This window comes from Alligator sinensis, unplaced genomic scaffold, assembly GCF_000455745.1.
Source record: "Alligator sinensis unplaced genomic scaffold, ASM45574v1 scaffold572_1, whole genome shotgun sequence".
Classification (NCBI taxonomy): domain Eukaryota; kingdom Metazoa; phylum Chordata; order Crocodylia; family Alligatoridae; genus Alligator; species Alligator sinensis.
The window spans coordinates 393,411-414,301 of record NW_005842288.1 but is presented as its reverse complement, the minus strand read 5'-3'; the positions used below and the strand labels follow the sequence as shown (position 1 = coordinate 414,301).

Sequence of the window (20,891 nt, the reverse complement as noted above, 5' to 3'; positions counted from 1 at the left end):
TACCTCAAAACTTTATGATTCTCTGAGGCAGCAGTAGTTTGATATGAATCCTATCTTACTAATCATGACTGGGAAGGACCACTAATAGATATCAGCTTTTAAACTTCAAACCAGTCCTTGATGCTGGCCAGGAAACGGGTTGTGATCTTTATGACCACTAGCCATTCTATACTTCATTTCTTCATTTTTTTTTTTTAAAAGGCCTTCTGCAAATGTCTTCTTGCCTGACTGGCCAAGAAGAATCTGTCTGCAAAGCTGCAGTAGCAGCAGTTAGCGAGATAGAAGCAGTGGCAGGTAGGGACATTTGCAAGGAGCTTCCACAGTTCCAGTGTGGGGAGAGCTTGATCCCTGTAACAAAAATAAGCTCAATGCAATTTTGACAATGGCTGGTATTAGTGTGATAATGGAGATCAGAATTTTTCAAGCTGTTTATATCAGCCTTTAAATGAAAAGCTCCAAAAGAGAAAACTGAGACAAAAAGTTCTATTCGTCTACATGCCTCTTTCGCAAAGTAACCTCTCCTCCCCTTTCCCCATACACAACAAATGAAACAAAAACAAAAAAGCTCTTTCAAAGTTACCTTTTCCTATGAGAACACCTATTCTGGAATCCAATTTTTCCCCTGGATCACAGTTCCTTGTCACAAGTTTGAGGACAGGAAGAAAGGGTCTAACATCACAGAGTCTTCGCGTTTCATCCTCTAGCTCCTCGTGTACTGCTGTCTGGTTCACACATGAGAACATGTAAGAATCAATCTCCAAAAGGAGATGAAATAAGGGATAGCTGTGTGCTTGCTTCCATAGTAGCTGCAAATAAGAAAAACACACTCTTTTAAGGACCCTTAAACAATTATTTGGAATTTTTCTTTTTCACTTACCTGTTTACCTTAAGAGAGTTCGTAGTTAATACAGACCAGTTTCCATTTTCTGCATGATAAATCTAGAAACACTAAATAAAGGGAAAAGTGATACCAATTATCACTGCCTTTGTTAGGTCTTCTAACAGAGGATCGACAGTTGCCTACTTGTTAGGTCCTGTCTTCACTACTAAATAAAAAATAAAAAAAATGTTAGCCTGAAGAATTTTCAAACACTCTTGTGTTTCAAACACTAACATATACATCCATTCCTGAGGTAAAACACACAATGTAGTTAAGTAAACCAGGATGAGGTCAGTTTTAAACCCCCTCTTAGAGCTGACCTCATCTATTTTACCTCGCAGTAAAACTAAATTGAAGGTAGTCATCATTTACTGCAGCAATAGAAGAATACTGACTAATCCTGGAGCCAGTCCCCAGGGCTAACTAGCAGACTGTCAGCACCCTTCTGGAGCCCTCTCACAATACTTTCCTCTCCAAAAATTTTCGTAGATCGTTTTTTCTTCCTTGAATATCCTCTAAATTCTTATTCAGGATGGGAAGCCTGAGAGTAGGCATGGGTAAATGCTGAGAATTTCAAGCAATGTAACTGATGAACTAGTAATTGTTTACATATATTGCATCTGCTGCTTCCACTTTTCTAAACATCACAGAGATTAATATCAAATGGTTGGGCTAGACAACTGATTCTTTTGAGGATTTATCTTTTTCTCAGTAATGCCAGTAAACTATGGGTTAGAAACATACAAAGTGAAATATCTATTATGTACTTTGGTAAAACACTTTTTAACACCATAATTCTGACCAACTATAAGATCCTAGATCTTGAAAGCTAAATTAGTCTGCCTTCTGTTTCGATGACCAGGATACCAAATAAATTCATTTTCAGATATTTTATTTTTTATTATTTTGATACTACAGTGATGGGAACAGGATGTTAGAGTTTGTGTACAAAAAAAGTTTGAGAGTCATGGAATTTTTAAGATCCAACCACCGAATAGCAATGAAACCAGCAGATAAAGGAGGAACTATAGTTATCCTTAACCATGACTACATAAAAGAAGCCAACAGACAACTCTCTGACACTATCTATTATAAAAAACTAGAGGAAGATCCAACCCCTTTTTCACCTCAAAATTCAAGCCATCATCACATTTCACAGAATTCACAGAAGTTTAGGGGTGGAAGGGACCTCGTGAGATCACCAAATCCCCTCAGTCTTAGGCTGAACAGTCCCATATCTGTCAGCCATTCCTCATATGGCTTGCTCTTCAGGCCTTACCAATGCAGAGTTGTGTGGGAGAATAACTTCACATTTTTTCCAGGAACCTTATTTTTCCTAGCACTTTGAATATGTAATCATGATCTATTCTGTCTCATACTTTTCTCTAAATCTAGGTTTGCTATAACTCTTTATTTTCTTCTCTTGCATGTGGGACAGTATCTCTCTGATCAGTCACTCTAATCACTTGGGAGATCCTTCTCCCTGGTACTGTGTATACTTGGTCTTCATGTATTATCTTCTGGAGGCTTTTCCTCATCCTCAAAGCCAGCATCTTGGCCATTAACTTATAATTCATATTAAGGAGTGTAATCAGTCTCCAGTTTTTCAGGAGTTACTTCTCCCCTTTCTTGAAGAGTAAAATCTCAATATCTCTTGTAAAATCTTTCCCTGCCTCTCCTGTTTCTGCTATTTCCTCAATAACTTCCACTATATCCCTCCCTACCCATGCCCAAAACTCTCCCAAAATAAGTAGTCTGTCTGCTTTTGATTTCCTTCTTTTAAATGTTTTTAAGAACTACTCCACTTCCTTTATCTTTTCTTCCATCATCTTTGCTTCTTCCTTCAGTACTTTCTCATAAATCTGTTCCAGCAAATCCTTCATCATCTTCCTATTTCCTTCTGATGTAGCTCTTCATAAAATCTTCTAATTGCCTCCAACACCTATTCCTGCTTTTCCACCTGGGTATCATCATCTTTCTGTACTGCTTTTAGGTCTTTCTCCATCTTCACTCTAGCCGAAAAAGTACTGGGAGCTCTCTATTTTCTCCCACCCAGGGTGCTAAAACCATTCTCTCTCTCGTCTTCCCATCTCTTGCCTTGTTTCTTCTACTTGTTCTCATACCTGTCTTCCTTCTGCAGCTTCCTTTAGCAGCTCCTGTATCATCTTTCTCTGCAGCACTCTCAGCTCTTTCGTTCTTCTCATGGTTCTTTGGCCTTCCTTCCTGGACAATTCTCCCATCTTCTTCTTCACCATCATTCACCAATCTCTGATACTCCCAAAACATTGTGTCAGTGTTCTCCATCTTTCATACCATCTCATGTAAAATTGACATATCTCCTGATCTTGTAACAGTTTCATGGCAGTTGCAACTGTAACAGTTGCACATTTAACTTCCACATTCTCCTTCTGCTTACGGGGGCTCTTACCAAGACTCAGTTCCTCCTTCAGCTTCCAGCGATCACTAAATGCCACAATTATGGTTTCTCTCTTCAATCTCTCTCTTTATTTTGATACAAACACAAAGTCAGTTTTTGATGGTTTCCTTCCACTGGGGTCAGGTCTAGTGAAAACTCTATCCTGTGCCCACACAGCTGTCAGTGACTCTTATTTATTATATTTATTAACAATCTGGATGAACTGTCTAAAGTTCTGTCTTCTCCTTCCCCTGTTCTGTCACCTACTTCTATTATACAACTGAAGTCCCCAGCCGTTATCTATGGTCTCCTTCTGACCACCACTGTTAGCTTCCTAAGCATAGCCTTCCTCTCCTCTCACTGTGGTGGTACACGCACGTTTCTAATTCTGCTCCCCTGGCTGACAGTATCATCCATTGTAGTCTCCAACTTCCACCTATTTTACTCTCAACTCTGGATTCTTGAAAAGTATTGCTACTCCTGCCACTGGGCACTCCCCTTGTGCTAAGACACCGGGGGGGGGGGGGGGTGAAATGCCCACCAAACTGCCCCAGACAACCTGCTGGTGGAAGAAGGAAAGCATCAACCACCTCCTCTAGAGCTGCCTGTACACCAGGGAGATGTGGAGGAGAGTAAGCAAACTCCTTCAGATAGTGATGGGGTGAAGACCCTGACCAGAGAGGCTGTGCTGTTCAGCCATCTGACCAAGCAGCAAGGAACTCCAAAAATCAGCTTTGACCAGTTCACCTCCTGCTTCAGGAATACACGGTGGAAGACCAAGAACCTGCTCATGTACAGGCACATGAACCTCGCAGACAAAATGCAGTCATGAACTGCATCAAAACGTGGCCGAGGGAGCTATAGCTATAAGACAGAAGGCAAAGACAGGTAGAAGACAGAGGAAGACACATGGAGGAGGAAAGAATGGCACAGACTGTTTAAGGGCAGCACCTCCAAATAAGATAACAACAACAGTGAAAAAGAGATCAGCGATGACAACAGAGAAGATGACAAAGAGTATGAGAAAAAAGAAGATCACAAGGAAGATGGAGACTTAGGGCTGGCAGAGTCATGAGAGGACTGGGGAAAGAAACAGAGGGGTTGTGGAGGAGGAGACGCAGAGGCGGCTAGAGGAGATGGTGACGGGCAAGTGGGTGTTCAGGAATGGAGCTGCGTTTTATTGTAATGGCAATGATGACGGTCAACTGTAGGTGTGTTATGGACTGTCAAGTGAACTGTATCAGTCACAAGACAGGATAGCAAAAGTTTAGCTACACACATTTTGCAAAAAGTAGTTTATACTAGATATAAGTAGGTGCCAAAGTGCTACTCAAAAGAGTGTTTATGAAACACCTTTGATAAAACTTGCCATACTTCCAAAAAAAACAAAGGTAACATACATCAACTCTAATGAACTAAGCCTATGGGTACTATATGCAAATTGCTACAGCCATGTTTAATCTCAAGGTTATTGTTTTCAAACTTGCTCTTCACTTTCATGTGCTCAGGCGGAGGGGGAAGGGGCTGACAGGGGAAAAGCTTGGCGGGGGGAAGCAGAGAGAAAATGGCTAGCTGATTCCCCAGATTGATTTTCCCTGCTGTAGCAGTGGGAGGGGCAAACCTACTAATTGAAGGCAAACCTACAATAATTAGATTCTATAGGAAAATTATAACAAATTTATAAACTTTTCCATATACTTTCTATATCTAATTATGGTGTCATTTTATAATCCAGGTCATCTTCTATTTGAGTAAACACTGTAAGTCATTTTTCTCTTGGAACTGCCATTTTTGTTCTAGTAGGAACCATTTGAACACCTGTACACTTTTCTACTGGCCAGCTGCAATTCTTTCAGTAAAAATGCAATGCCTGTATGCGGTCTCTTTATGGGTTTAGGTCAGGCATGCATCCATGTTTAACAACAACAACAACAACAACAAAAAATCACTTATGCACATGCCTCCACATTGCTCCCTATTTTTGTTGCATAAATCTAATATAACAGAAACATTATTCTTTGTAATTTGTATTGCAATAGTCCTTTGAAGCTAGGTCCTCCTAAGAGTTAACTGCTGTGCAAACATGTAATAGAAGAGAATGACCTTGTAATCTATGCTTAAAATCAGATGGCTATGACAAGCTAATGAGACAATTTCAATCAATGCAGAGCAGTGGCCACAGCATCCAACTACTGAACACTATCACGTACTTTGCAACAACCACAGCACAGGTGTTTTAAGAGTGAAATTTAGAAGGAGATAAGATGGTGTGGTTTATTTTGTTTTGGGGGTTTTTTTGAGGGGTTTTTTTGTTTGTTTTTGTTTTAAAGGAGGACTATACTAGAGGTACACCGATAGACACTTTTGGGGCTGATACCAATAGCCGATTTTTAAGGAGGCATATCAGCTAATATCAATCCGATTTACAATACCAGCCCCACAGCTTGAAGAGCAGTGTCCAGCTGTTGTAGTACAAGGGGAAGGATGGGGCATTGAGGGGGGACAGATCAAGGCCCCAGTGGTGAAGGAGGGAGTTGGACTGGGGCAAGTGCTCTCCAGTCTGGGTGGGGCAGGTACGGGACAGAGCCATGGCTTGTCCAGGGAGCGCAGGGGGAGGGGGGACAGCCTGGGGCTACACACAGCTCTTCCTGGCCCGCCCCGTCCTGTGCAAATCTGGGGGCACCCGCCCACACCATGCCCTCCTGGATGAGTGGCAGGAGCAGCGATGCGAGCCACCGGACAAGCCACCAGATGAGCGGCGCACAGTGGTGGGAGCCACACCCTCCCCACGCCCACCCCCAGACAAGCCACTGCTCTGTCCTGCCCCCACTCCACCCCAGCTGGGCAGTGCTTGCCTCAGCCTCTGCCCCAACCCCACTCCTTCACTGCAGGGGCCTTGATCCGCATGCCATAGGCAGCTTCTGTCTGTGGCATGTGGCAGATTGGGACGGGTGGAGGCAGCATAGCAGGAGATGCATCATAGTACAGAAAACAAAGCAACAGTTGTGGTAAAGGGAACAGAAAGCAGAGCAACAGATCAAGCAGGGATCACAGGGCAGGGAACAAAGTAGAGCAGCAGAGTTTCCCCAGCCTTTTTAGACTCAAGGCACCTCTCATCTAACAACGGCCTCACAAAGGAAAATGCTAGCCCTTAGTGTTCACTCATTTTCGTGAGAACACAAAAATAATAGAGCAATTATTCTATTACAAAGAACTCAGAAAGACCATCAGTCTGAGTATGACACCTACACAGCTCCCTTTACCAGCAATATGCATAATCTCAAGGAGTGTCATAGACTGCTTCTTTGACAAAGCCTAGTTATAAAACTACATGAATTTGCATTAAAAATTATATTCTCTCTCTCAGTCCTTATCAGCTTTTCCATTATTCTACCCAGAAATGACACTAGCTTGGCCAGCCTATAGTTACCCAGGTCATCCTGTTCATTTTTCATTCGACTTCCTAGTATATCAGTAGCATTCTTACAATCTCCTGAAATGTTTTAAGCTAAAGTTCAAGCGTGATGCTAAAGGTATTTCCATGGCCACTGCTATGTTCAGTTGTGAGAAAAGATGACATTGCCACCTACTTTAGAATAAGGCATCTACTACAAATAAAAGTGTTTTTAAATACAGGTTTCAGGATTTATGAAGAACCTTCATATGCAAATTTGCCCCTATGCGATGAGCATATTTAGACCCATGATTTGTTATCTGTGAAGTTAATTCACTCTTATGCAATCAGCCCCTGCCCAAGCAGGTAAGTCTGTGGGGGGAGGGGAAAAGGCCGTGGCCAGAATCACTGCAGCCCCGGCTGCACCGGCCCCAGGAGCAGCTGGCGCCAGCTGTCTCCAGCCACTGCGCTGCACCAAGCTCCGCCTGTCCCCCCACGCCTGGGCTTCGCCTGTACCCACTCACTTCTGCTCCTGGGCTACGCTGTGCCCTGGTGCAGGCAGCTGGTGTTGGCTGCTCCCCAGGCCACTCTAGCATGGGCAGGGGCGAGTGCAGACAAGCAGAGCCCCGGGCTGTGCGGGATGCAGCACTCACACCAGATGCCTGCACTATGGCACGGCACAGTCCAGGAGCAGAGGTGAGTGGGTACAGCCAAAGCCCAGGTGCAGAGGAGACAAGCGAAGCACGGTGCAGTCCAGCAGCACTTGGGAGTGGCCAGCAGCAGCTGCCTGCAGCTGATGGGCTGCACCATGCTCCACTTGTCCCCACTCACCTCTGCTCCTGGGCTGTGCCGTGCCCTGGTGCAGGCAGCTGGTGTGAATGCTGCATCCCACACAGCCCGGGGCTCTGCTTGTCTGCACTCGCCCCCTGCCCATGCTAGAGTGGCCTGGGGAGCAGCCAACACCAGCTGCCTGCAGCAGGGCACAGCGCAGGTTTTTTTCTATCAAGTTCCCCCTTCACACCCTGCAAACATAAAGCTATTCATGTTTCCTTAGTCCCTAGAGATATCCATGACTTTGTTGATCTCAAAGGCTATACATGCCTTACCAAAATTGGAGTTTCCCCTGCTTTACTTGTGGCAGGTTAGGATGTTATGCCTTGTGGTTGTGTCAGGGTTGACTGCATAGCTTTTCTAGCAGGTTAGACAATGGATTCACATGTGTGATGATTCAAGCATGGATGATCCTGCTTCATGCAGAGGGTTGGACTAGACCTCTCGCAGTCCCTTCCAGGCTTACTTTTCTACGATTTGATTAAATGTACATTAAAATCAAGCTCAACTGAGCTGTACTATTAGATTACTTGGTCAGTTAATGCATTTAATGTAAATAAAATGGATCTATTGCTTATTTATAATAAAGCAAGATGGGCTTTAATTCCTTTGAAGGAAGTTAATCTGTTGCATTGCTGGGACAGCAGCCAAGAACACGAGGCACATTTGTCAATTCTTATGCTCTTCATTGTTTACTTGGTTACACCAGCACTTTTTGCTATTAGGAGGCTAGTGAATTAAGAACTTTCATTAAAGTTTCCAATGCCAAACTTCCTTGTTTTTTTTAGCTCTAAGGCAGTTGGCTCTTGAACTTTTTTTACTGAATTTCCATCAATATGTTTATCAAGCCTAAATGTTGAGTTTTCATATGGAAAATAGCAATAGAGTGACTCAATCTATTTCTCTTCATAAGAAAAGCCACAAAAATGTTACTTGAAATGCATTTTACAGAACACTTCAAGTTGGTATGGAACAAAACAACAGTGCTGCTGGCACATACAGTGTTACAGCTGACTAAACCAGCATCCCTTTGTAAATGCTCTTCATAGTTTGTCAAGCATGAACTGACAAAAATAAATTCCATTACAAATCGACTTTAAATTGTATATTTTTGCACATCATTTTTTTCCTGAAATGCCTGCATGTCACACATTCATAACAAACCACTTTCAATTGGTTTCATGATTTTATTTCTCTTATGGAATAACCAATTACTCCTCAGTAAGGCATTACCCTTACTTCATATTAAACTATACAGTTTGTACTTTATTCAAACAGTGAGATATGAGGAGGTTCCTTAATAAAAGGGAATCTTTTCTTAAAGGAATGCTTTTGAATTTGACAGCTGCAAGGTTCTGTCCACTAGGTAGCACTTTAGTACTAAATTAGAGATAGCAGGATTTCGATTCAAGGAAAAAGAAGTATGATTATGTGGCTGAAGGAAGAAGGAGAGGAGAGCAGAAGTTTGAGAAAGAGAGCAGGGGTTTATTAAAAAACAGAAAAAAGGACATTTTCAATCATCTCTAAATTTTTACTGAAAGTACAAGTTTATAACATTATTTTTTTACACAAATCAGTAAAGAAAACTGAGACATTTTGCTTTGGTGGAAAAACAGAATGAATGTACATTCAGTTTCCAAATGTCAGATGAACTATTTTACTGTTTGCTTTACTGTCAAACTTTCCTGGCAAAACATCCTTCATAGTTTTAAGACTAACTATTTTCAGGTTACTGAACCCCAGTCAGGAATCTGCAGTTCTTTGTGTGGCCTTTCATGATCTTACAGTTGGATTTTTTTTCTGAAAATAAAAATATTAAGAGGGTAAAAGAAGTCTGCTTTGCATGTTGTCCAGAGAGGAGAGAGAGGCTAGGGATTAAGAAACTGAACTGCAATTCCAAAGACCTGCCGCAAATTTTGTGGCAGTGCTACTGACTTCCTGTGTGCTCTTGGGCATGTCACCATTTCCCTGGCTCTAGTTTTTCTAATGCCAGGCACACCCACGGTGTATATTTCTACAATTATGATTTTTAAGTGCATTTAATTAGGATTACCATATTTCCGGTTCCAAAAAAGGGGATACCTGTCGCATGGGGGGGATTATATGATGCCAGTGCCCTGCCACTGCTTGTTCCATTACCCCTCACTCCCAAGCCACAGCCCCTGCCCCCAGCCCTGCCAGTGCCCCTCACTCCCAAACCACAGTACCTTGCCCTCTACCCCTTGCTGGTGCCCCTCTCTCCCAACCCACAGATCCCTGGTGCTGCCAGTGCCCTGCACACCAAACCCACAGTCACCCATCCCATCCCATCTCCCGTGCCCCTCACTCCTGATCTGCAGCCCCTGTGTCTCACTCCTGATCTGCTCCCCCTGTGCCCCTCCCCACCCTGCTGGTGCCCCTCACTCCCAACCCACAAACCCCTGCTCCCTTCAGCCCTTTATCTCCCCCCTGCACCTGCAAGTAAGGGCGCTGGCCCGGTGCTGCCAGCTGGGCCATGCAACTCCCTGCTGCCCCTGAAGGGCCCCCCTTCCACACTGGAGGAGCAGACATGTCCATCCCCCACCCTCCCCAACTCCCTTGCCCTGCTGGAGCCCCAGAGCCTGGACAGATTCCCCAGCTCCAGCAGGCACTGCCCCCACCCCATACCCCCCAGCCATACACCCGAGTACCTCCCTCCTTATAGTTCCCTGGGCAGTTCCCAAGCTCCGGCCCTCCAACCTCTGCCCCCCACAGACTTACCTGCATCCAGCTGCCTGGGATGCTTCTACCACCCTGCCTGGCTGCATCACTCTCCTAAGCAGCTACTTGCTAGGGCAAGCTGGGAAAAATGTTGAAGCTGAGCTGACCAAAATCCCAGACATTTGATCGTATTTAAAAAAAAACCCCACCTGGACAGGGGTTGGAGGGCCCAAAGAGGACAAGTCTGGGAAAACCTGGACACATGGTAACTCTAGTTTAATGTCAGCAGGGAAATGGCAACCCAGGCCCGCAGGTCTTCAGTTCCCTTCTCTACAACAGCAACAACTTCCTCCTCATTCTCCTCTTCCACAATGCCTTTTCTTTTTTTGTCTTACTACTTAGACTGTTAGTTGGAGCAAAGCTATCCCATAAGCATAAACATTTATAAAACACATAGCACAATGTGTCCCCAATTGACCTGGGGCCACACTACTCACTTGACATCACTTAAAACTTCTCTCTCTCATAATGATGAGCCTCAAAAACACCCAAAATAAAAAACCAACACAAAAAACCATGTTAGGTTGCTGCATTTTTCCCCTTTCTAATTCAAAGTCAGCCCTCACAGTAGTCAAGTCTTTCACATGAGGGCCAGGGCAAGAGAATCAAGCACTCCCCTCAATCTTCAGTGTCAGGTCAGCCACTACAGTTAAGCCAACCCCACATCAAAGCCTAAGCTCAAAACCTAAACACTGTTCACAGCATTTATTTGCTTATAGTTTTCTGGCCCAGCAACACCTATTTAATTTATCAATTACACTATGATGAATAGTAAATTTCAAATAAATTAGATTCCATCTTTTGATGTCCTACATGTTTGCCTTAAAAAAAAGTTTCTTGTAAACCATTGACAAATTGTAATCCCAGAAAAACCTGAAACTGGAAAAAGGCTGATGCTTTGTCTAGAACAGTGAATGTACTAGATTGAATAAAGGACTGTTGATAAACCACATCAGCTCAAGTGTGCTATAAAAAATGGCAACACTTCTCTCAGAACACACTCAGCAAACATCTCAAAATTGAAACAAATTGTATTTAAACTTCCAGAAGGAGCTTCAATTTAATTAAGTGACAGCATTCCCTATATGAACAAAGGAGTTGAGATAGAAGGGTCACCTGAGCTGGTGACACTATTAAACTGCCCTGATTGACATATTTAAGATATATACCATGATGAAATGAAAACATCTGAAAACCATTACATTCCTGAACAACAAACTGTGGAATAACTACCATGTTTTTATGGCCAGAGTTATATAGTTTATTCCAAAAAACTGTACAAGCATTTTGATAGTCTGACTCCACCTGAAAAATGGGATAGTATTTCATCCATGAGGAAGTGATAGTCTATGTCTCAAGTGCTATGTGAATGTATGATGTTCAATAAAAGGCAGCATAGAGATAAAGAAAGATATTTCCATGTAAAGGAGTAATAACAATGCTCTACATTTTTGCAAGTCTCATATCAATGATAGTGGGTTTTATTCCGTGTTTGAAAATGCAGGTACTAAAACTTATTAGAATCACAGAATAGAACGATAAAAATGTAGGGCTGGAAAAGGGCCAACTTTACATACTTAAACAGTATCATTAAGGAGATATAAGAGTCAAATATACCATCCTTTATATGACATCATACCCCAAGCTACAGCAATTACTTTCGTCAAAATGTTGCCTAAAGCCACGAGTTAGCATTTTATATGAACTGCTAATCTGTAGGGCAATACTGAAGTATGAATATTAGCAGCAAGGACTCTTGTTGGTCAGTTTTAAGACCTGGGAGTTAAAGGATGGGGAAGACTGTGTTTGTACATTGGTCCCTACCAGGTATTTAATTTACTACTAAAATGAAAAACAGATGCCCCCCGTTGCTTCAGTTCAATGACCAAAAATAACTTGGAATTTTAGAAACCAGATTTTATTCATTCCATCCTTTTATGATTATGTAATATAGTCCCTGGCTGAACTGTTTACACCATTGTCTTCTGAAATATAAAAAACACAATTTTACATCCCACAATAATTAAAGGCATTTACAAAAGGTAAAAGTCCTCTTTAATGCAAACAAGCACTGCAAAATCATTACAACCAACTGTTTCTAGAATATATTAGCATGCAAGCTCATTATAGGAAAAAAGCATTTAATATGTGTAATTAGTCAAAGCTTCTATTCTCCAAGTTGATGCCCTAAGTAAGACACTTCAAGCCTTCAGGAATAACTACACAAAAATTACAAGATGTCCACCTGCAAGAGAGAATTCTATTACACTTTGTATGCCTAAATAGCAGTTTTCCATCCATGCAAGTGAGCTTTTTGGCACTAGCATATAGCTTGTGATTTCATTACCCATGTGGTATGGATGTGTAAGTGTATGTATGTGTATGGAACTGTACACCAACCCAGCAGCTACACGGCTATGTACGTTGTATACACCATGTCCAGCGTACTTACCTAAATCACAAAATTGTAGCCTGACAAAAAAACCCTGCCTAGCAGATGTTAGATGCCTGAAGAGGAGGACCCCCTCATGTTTTAACCCTATTGGCAGTGAATAGAGGGAGATATGTGGAGCCAAGAGAAAGAGAACAAGTTAGAGTGTATGGCTCAGTAAGATGAACATTACTCTGGAAGTCAGCAGGCCTTAGGTTCTAGCATGGACTTTTGCTCCCACTAAAACTTGTCACTTCTCTCAATCCATTTTTTCCAGTGACTGTTAAATGCAAGGTGCAGTGGCTCAGATACAAAAAAGGAGATGGGACTAGATAATGCCTAACCTGTGGTTAGCACACTGTGCTGGGAAATCAGAGATGCAGTTTCAAACACCACTCTGGGCAAGAAGGCCAAGAACTGGAGTCTCCTGCTGCCCTAACCACTCAGATATTGCCATTAAAACATGAGAAGACTCTTGCCTCTCCTGAGCTTTTTCTGGGACTTGCACAATGTAGATAGCTGCATGCCTCTGCGTGTGCAGTGGCGGCCTACTGCACATGCTAAGCATGCACATGTACTGTACACTTATACATCTAAGCATGGGTAATAGAACTGCCAACTGTGTTAAGTGTCAACGATACCACATCATCATTATTAAAGTGCTGTACAGGAATGAAAAACTAAGAAAAGAGGAAAACATTTTGTTGAATATAGCATACAGCAACATAGTTTAGTAAATCTTAGGTGAAGCTTTAAATTTAAATAAAAAGCAGAGAAAAGTATGATTTTTTAGGTTTGGTCATCTCCCATAAAAAGTTACACATATTTTACACACTGCACTAATCCAGCTGTTACAGTACCTAAACGTATTCTTTGATTTTTCCCTTTGCTCTTTTAACAAATTTGATCTCTTACAGTTCCAGCTTTGAGTTTCTGCAGCATATATCCTACTTGCCCCTTCAAAATCTCCTCAATAAATAAATAAATACTAGCAAATTGCCCGTCATGAATGACAGGGGTGGGGGGCAGCAGGGATGGAGCACTGCCACCCAGTACCCCACAGTGCTGCTGCTCCACCTTTGGCTCCATGCACCCCCCCCCACCCGCACCCCGTGCATCCGGTCCCATGTGGCCCGCTCCCGCAATCTCCAGCCCCATGGGCCCTCCACTCCCCGCTGCTCCTGGTGTGTCCCCATGCAACCCCCCACCCCTGCCACTCCACCCCATGCTGCCGCCAGCTCCCAGAAACACCGGGGGGGAGCTTGCACACGGTGGCAGCCGCCAACACCCAGCAGCATACAACATGCCCTCCCCCTCTCTGCCAACTGTTGTGGGGGCCAGAAAGCAGTGACAGCAGCAGGGTGGGGCATGGTGGCAGCAGTGAGGGAAGGGGACACTGCCATAAAGAAACCCCCCTTTCCCCTTCCTGCTCCCCTCCCTCTCTCCCCACTGCCTCCCCCCTTCCCTGCCTGCTGCTGGGGAGGGGCAGTGCAGTGGCTCCCTCACCCCCTCTGTCTGTAACACTCCAGGTCCTCGCAGCCAATCAGCATGCACCCTCTAGGCAGTGCATACGCAGTTGGTCCAGAGTGTTACAGATGGGCAGACAGACAGACTAAGGCACTTATTATATTTAAATATCCTCAATAACTAAATACTATTCAGTTATTTATTTACAGGAAAAAGAAAGTGTAAAAGAACAGGCAAATGTAATTGTGAAATTGCAAAGATTCTTCCTAGGGCCAGGGGCAGATGGGGGAATCAAAGAACGCATTTAGGTATTGCAACAGCTGGATTAGTGCAGTGTGTGATGTATGTGTAATAATTTGTTGATCAACTGAATACTAACAGAAATATTTTCAATCTCTACAGTAAAGTAGTACCATGCCTAGTCTATGGCATGGTAATCAAGATCTAAAATTTTGGGCAAGGCTCTAGTAGACAAAATCTGGTCTTAAGTCACACCAAAATATATTTGGAATTTCTCTGTTGAAGTGGCAAGATACAGTTGGGGTGCAGGAAGTGGTCCTGCTTTAAACAGGGGGTTGGACTACGATGACCTCCTGAGATCCCTTTGAAGCCTAACTTTCTATGATTTTAAGTCAATGAAGTAACTCTTAACATGGGGGCTGTGGTTTGAAGGGGCAGGCGTTAACTTGCAGAATTTGACCTCGGGCTTCTACAGAGACAGGAAATTCTACGTTTTATTTAAAATTTATGGGAAATGTACACTCCATCTAAAGATATAAATTAAAATAATTAATAAATGGATACAAAACCTCAGTTAATTTCTCAGCCTTCTTAATATTCTGTTTTGGATTCATTTTAAAATTGTTTTTTCCTTTTGACAACACAATTGCACCACCAATCTGTCAGTAGCTAACATTTTGGCTATCGGATAAAAAGTGGTCGACAAACTTTTGGAGCAAGCTGAAGCTTGGGAAATATTTTCAGATTGTGAGAAGCACATTAACCAGGTTCAGAGCAAAAATGTCAGTACAGTCTACCTTGCTGCTGAGCATCCAAACTTCTCTAGTTATGTTACATCTGAAACAGTTGGATGACAGAAGTAGTTCATACTTCAAACCTACAGGTTTCAGCCTTTCTGCAGTCTAAAGAACACTTTTCCCATATAAATGTTATTCCAGCAAATTGCTTCTACCATGACTTAAGTTTACACTAGTCAAACTTCCAGTCTCTCAATACAGCTAGTTTTTGTCCTCCTGAGGAAAACAAGCTGCACTGGAAGGAACACAATTTTGCTGGAATAATTTAATCTACACCCTGGATTTTTGCCAGAACAAGTATGTCAGTAAACGACTGAATATCTCCAGATGACTAACCCGCAGAGGCATGATGAGTCTACCAAAGTCTGTATTTAGTTCACTTTTTTTAATTGCATCTGTTTGAGATAGGTAGGAACAAACATTAAGAAAAAAATTAAGGTTTGTAAATTACCTAACATATAAAGCACTTCACAATAAAATCAATAGTAGAATTCATTTAAAATAGCAAGCATAGTACTAATAGTCCATTCATTTATTTACCTGTTTAATATGAGATATGGTGGCATCTCTAGGGACATCCAGGTTGATATAGATTCCAGTGGGCAGCAGGAAGTCCACAGAGATTGAGCCATCAGCTCCTATCTGTGAATCCACTGCCCAGATGTCAAGGATGTCTGTCACTGTAGGAGGCATGATGAAATCTGAACAGTATCATAACCACATGGCCCTAGGAAAAGAAATTAATTCAGATGCCTTACTATTTTATAATCAGATACACATTTTAATATCTTGTGAAATTTTACATGGGCCTTCTTGCACAGATCAGCTTACAAGGTAGGGGTCTAAGGTTCCCAAGATTTCAGACATATATAAAAAATGAATAATTTTACTCAAGCAAGTAAATCTATTAAACTCATGAAGTTCAGTGAATAAAGGTATTTCTGTGGAAGTGTTTATAGCACCAGGGCCTAAATTAAAAACGAATTATATGTACACAGTTTTCACTGACTGACAGTTTTCATTTCTGTTGGAAGTAGTGCCCAGAAATGTTTGCACAACAGAAACTTAAAACAAACAAACAAAAAGCCTAATAAGGATTATGGATCAATACACACTATTCAAGAATATAAAACACAGTATGTGTACTTCAAAGAACTTTGTAGGTCTACCGGATTCTTTACTATTATCTACATTAAAGAAAAATGTTTACATAGCTTTACAACATTTAGAAATTGAATGAATGAATCTACTCTACCAATCTACTGTTTGTAACTAGGGCTAATAAAAATATATTTGTTAAACTATTTGTTAAACAGAGAAGTCTCTACCATACTACTGGAAGTGGTTCAGATAGGATAGTTCAAAGAATATAAAATATTCCATTAAACATGTTTATTTTTTCATTTGTATACATGTAAAAAACAATATTCATAGCATCTTGTATGATACTGAACAGCAGCACAAATTAAATATTTTAACATTTCCTATTGAACTAACAAAGTATTACTAATGTGGGATTGCAGCATTACCTGGAGGCAAAAAGATTTTTACTTCTAAAATACAAGTAAACCAACTTGGAAAAATATTATTGTGAAAAATGTATATTATACATGGAGCCACGTATATAGATATATCTATATATAATTTTCACAATAATATTGTTATATAAAAAGTCAAGCACAGTGGTATACTAAGTGTATAAACTTTTATTTTAAAACTAGCAAATTGCCCGTCAAGAATGACTTGGGGGGGGGGGGGGGGGGGGGGGAGAAGAACGGGACACAGAGCAGCACCACCCGACGCTCCACGCTGGTCTAACTCTGGCCCCGTGCCCCCCTCTACCCCGTGTCTAGCTCCATGCGTTGTCCCCTTACCCCTTGCCCACTTGCTCCAGCCCCTCAGTTCCCACCATCATGGGGGTGGGTGGGTAGGGGTGAAGCCCCACATCCAGCCCCCACCCCACCCCATTGCATCGGGTTCAGGCACGTTTCCACCCCTCCTCCATCCCCCTCTGCCTCCAAGGAGCAGGGCCAGGGAAGGTTGCGAGGCCAGCACCATTGTCCTCCCCCCCTCACCAACTCTAGCCCCTCAGTCCCCACTGTCATGGCAGTGCTTCTGTCTGTCCAGAGCATTCCGATTGGTTGTTTCAGCAAGAATTGCGATTGGCTGCTGAGGCAACCAGAGTGCAAATAAAGTGTTATGGACAGACAGACAAATGCTTTTATAATATTCGAACAGTTGCTTTCAAATATTTTAAGGCAAAACAGAAGAACAAAGAATTAAGTCCTTAAAGCACACAAACACTGGGAATTTCCTAAAAATGTTAAGAAGTGGGAAAAATGATCACTGCATATGAATTGCAGTAATTTGTAAATATAGAATGTCTTCTCTTCAAATATCTTTATATGTAAACATATGTATACAGACTGTAAACTACAAAAGTGAAGTGAAATGTGGTGACTCATGATTACAGAAGGAATGATAAGTGTATCAGGTTAGTCAAAATGTAATCCTTTATTAGAGAAAACTATCTTTAATCCCATAGGGACCATAATCTCATACTCTACTTCCTTTCTTCTCTGACTTTATAATGACTGTAAATCCTAATACATCATCCATTTGCACTGGCACACATGCACATGGCAGCCAGACAGCATTGAAAGCAGCTCCCGCAGCTCCATCCAGGTAAGCCTGTGGAGGGAGGGAATTGGGCAGGGCTGGGGCTGCTGCCTAGCTGGGCAGGTGCATGGGGCCTGGCTGGGAGAACAGGATGAAGTCATGGGTGGCTCATCCAGGGGGCTGGCTCCCCATTGCTGTGTGCACTCCTGGTAAGAGAGGCATTGGGGGGCATGGGTCCCCCAGATTTGTGCATGGGGCAAGGGTGGATCCACGCTGCCTACTGCAGGCTTGGGGCTCCCTGCCCAACAGACCTTCCCCTGGGGCCTCTGTACCCCAGCAGGACAGACCTGGTATAGGAGGGCAGAGCAGGGTGGGGAGGCTCAGTACCACTGCCGGTAGCCCCACACTATCATGTCACCATGGTGAGGCACCCACTGCACACCCGGTAGTGGTGGTATGGTGGTGTTAGAGCCAGTGTGAGGCTCCTGGCAGCAGCACTGAGCTTCCCCAGCCTGCCATGCCAGGTCCTGCCTGCTGGGCTGTGGAGGCCCCTTGGGGAGGACAGCAGGGCGGGGAGCCCCCAGCCCATAGCAGGCAGCCTGCATCCTTCCCTCCTCCTCCAAGGGCTCTGCTCCAGCTCTGCCACCTGCAGTGGGGAAGAAGCAAGGAAGGTGAGCCAGGCTCCACTCTCCACTCCGGCTCCAGAAGCTGCCCCCTCCCACAGGCAGCACCTGGGGCTTGGGCACTTCTGGGAGGCCCAGGAGGCTGCAAGCCCTGGCCTAGTTCTGTTGCCCTGGCAACTGGGCCCCCTGCAGCAGGGCTAGGGGGGCAGAGGGCTGCGAGTGAGGAGCACCAGCAGGGCTGAGGGGGGTTGGGAGGCTGTGGTTCAGGAGTGAGGGGCACTGGCAGGGCTAGGGAGCTGTGGGTTGGGAGTGGCTTTTTCTATGCATGTTGTTTGTGGTTTTAGGCTATAGCTAGAATGAGTTATAATTTGCAATGACAAACTATGTATAAATATTTATTTTCTCTGGCACACCACTGCTGAATATGGTATGGAACTCATAGGTGATGCACAAGCACCCCCTGAGAGTGCTGTTGCTCCCCTAAGAGCAAGTGCTCTCAGCTTAGATGATGGGCGGGGGGGCAGGCGGAGAGCTGGTGTCTTCCCCCCCACCCCAAGTAATGCCACTGGCACTTCTGGACTGGGCGCCTGGCCACGGGAGGAACCCATGGGTCTGACACCACTGCCTGCAGACCGTCCCTGCTTGGCTCACGTTTGCGGAGAACACTTGTGGGCGGTCGCTGTGCCACCCCAAGCCTCAGGAGGCATGCATCACCTATTATGGCACTTATTGTTTTTCTTGCTAAAAAAAAGTTATTGAGTATTGAGTGGACTTCAGCAAGGCCTTTGACACCGTCTCTCACCCCATCCTAATTAATAAACTAGGCGACTGTGGCACAGATGCCTACACGGTCAGATGGACTGCAGATTGGCTGAAGGGTCGCACTCAGAGGGTGGTGGTGGATGGATCATACTCGACTTGGGGGGAGGTGGGTAGTGGAGTCCCCCAGGGCTCGGTCCTGGGGCCTGTGCTGTTCAATTTCTTCATCAGCGATCTTGATGTTGGGGTGGAAAGCAACCTGTTTAAATTCGCTGATGACACCAAAATTTGGGGGGAGGTGAGCACGCTAGCAGGGAGAGAGAGATTGCAGAAGGATCTGGAGAGGTTACAGGGGTGGGCAAACAGGAACAGGATGCGTTTCAATACAGACAAGTGCAGGGTGCTGCACTTGGGTAGTAGGAACCAGCAGCACACTTATACGATGGGGAACTCCCTACTTGAGAGCACGGAGGCGGAAAGGGATCTTGGTGTCATTATTGACTCCAAGATGAACATGGGCCGACAATGCGAGGTCATGGTTGGCAGGGCTAACCGGACCTTGTCGTGCATCCACAGGTGCATCTCGAGTAGAGCCAGGGAGGGGCTCCTCCCACCTATTGAACCTATTTATACTGATATAAATGACTTGAACCTATTCAGCCTCCACAAGAGAAGGCTGAGGGGGGACCTGGTGACCGTCTATAAACTCACTAGGGGGAACCAGAAGGGTTTGGGGGAGACGCTGTTTCCCCTAGCCCCCGCTGGCATAACAAGGAGTAATGGGCACAAGTTGATGGAGAGGAGGTACAGATTGGACATCCGAAAAAACTACTTCACAGTTAGGGCAGCTAGGAGCTGGAACCAACTTCCAAGGGAGGTGGTGCTGGCCCCTACCCTGGGGATCTTTAAGAAGAGGCTGGATACTTACCTGGCTGGACTCATTTGAGTCCCGTTTTTGTTTTTAGGGTTTGTTTTTTTGGGGGGTTGTTCTCCTGCCCTGGCGGGGGGTCGGGCTAGAAGATCTATTAGGTCCCTTCCGACCCTAAAACTATGAGTATTATGCATTAATTTTATTTTGGTTTGATTTGTATTACTTTGTTTTTAGTGGGAGTTTAGAGAGACAGTTATATTGAGCAAGCACAGAAACATTAACAGTGAACAGTAATGGCAGTCTAGTTTCCTATATAATTTTTGTTATATTATATACTTCTAAGTCTCAATTTAGCAACCATGACATCTAGGGTTGTTTAATGGTATGGCAGCACAGTAAATATAATCCACAGTTGAAGCAATTGAAATAAAATGTCAAATAAATCCTTTAATAGCTTTTTTAAACTTGGTATTCAATTTTTTTTTAATCTAAAAAGTTAAAATGATTTTAAAAGTTTTAAATGAAAAAGATAAAAGATCATAAATATTGTAATGCCATATTTATGACTTGTTGATCTTGTCTCCATTTTGGGGTTGCAAAATATTTCCAATGTTTGAATGGGGTCATGCTGAGGAAAAGGTTGGGAAGCACTGGTCTAAAGGGTGGGCAAGACAGTATCAAAGCAAAGCACTCCTCTGACAAAGGCAAAATAAGCTGCCTTTGTAGCACTCCAAACTTTACTAACCAACAGGATATGAAGAGAAAAGCAAATAGCCTGTCTTGTTTAAAACAGAATCTGTGACTACCTAGTACAGGTTCCTATT

At 43.5% G+C, this 20,891-nt stretch overlaps 1 protein-coding gene across 23 annotated transcripts in view; it reads right to left on the bottom strand.

Annotated features, from left to right (window-relative positions):
- PIK3CB (phosphatidylinositol-4,5-bisphosphate 3-kinase catalytic subunit beta) overlaps positions 1-20,891 on the bottom strand; it is a 181,609-nt gene that overhangs the window by 66,813 nt on the left and 93,905 nt on the right. For all 23 annotated transcript variants that reach the window (XR_003095105.1, XM_025209421.1, XM_025209412.1 and 20 more), the window contains 2 exons: positions 15,736-15,922; positions 581-806 (listed from right to left, as the gene is read on the bottom strand). Coding sequence is in view for 22 of the 23 variants with exons in the window: in XM_025209421.1 (XP_025065206.1) it covers positions 581-806; positions 15,736-15,888 (379 nt within the window). In the remaining variant the exon portion in view is untranslated. The remainder of the gene's footprint in view (positions 1-580; positions 807-15,735; positions 15,923-20,891) is intronic.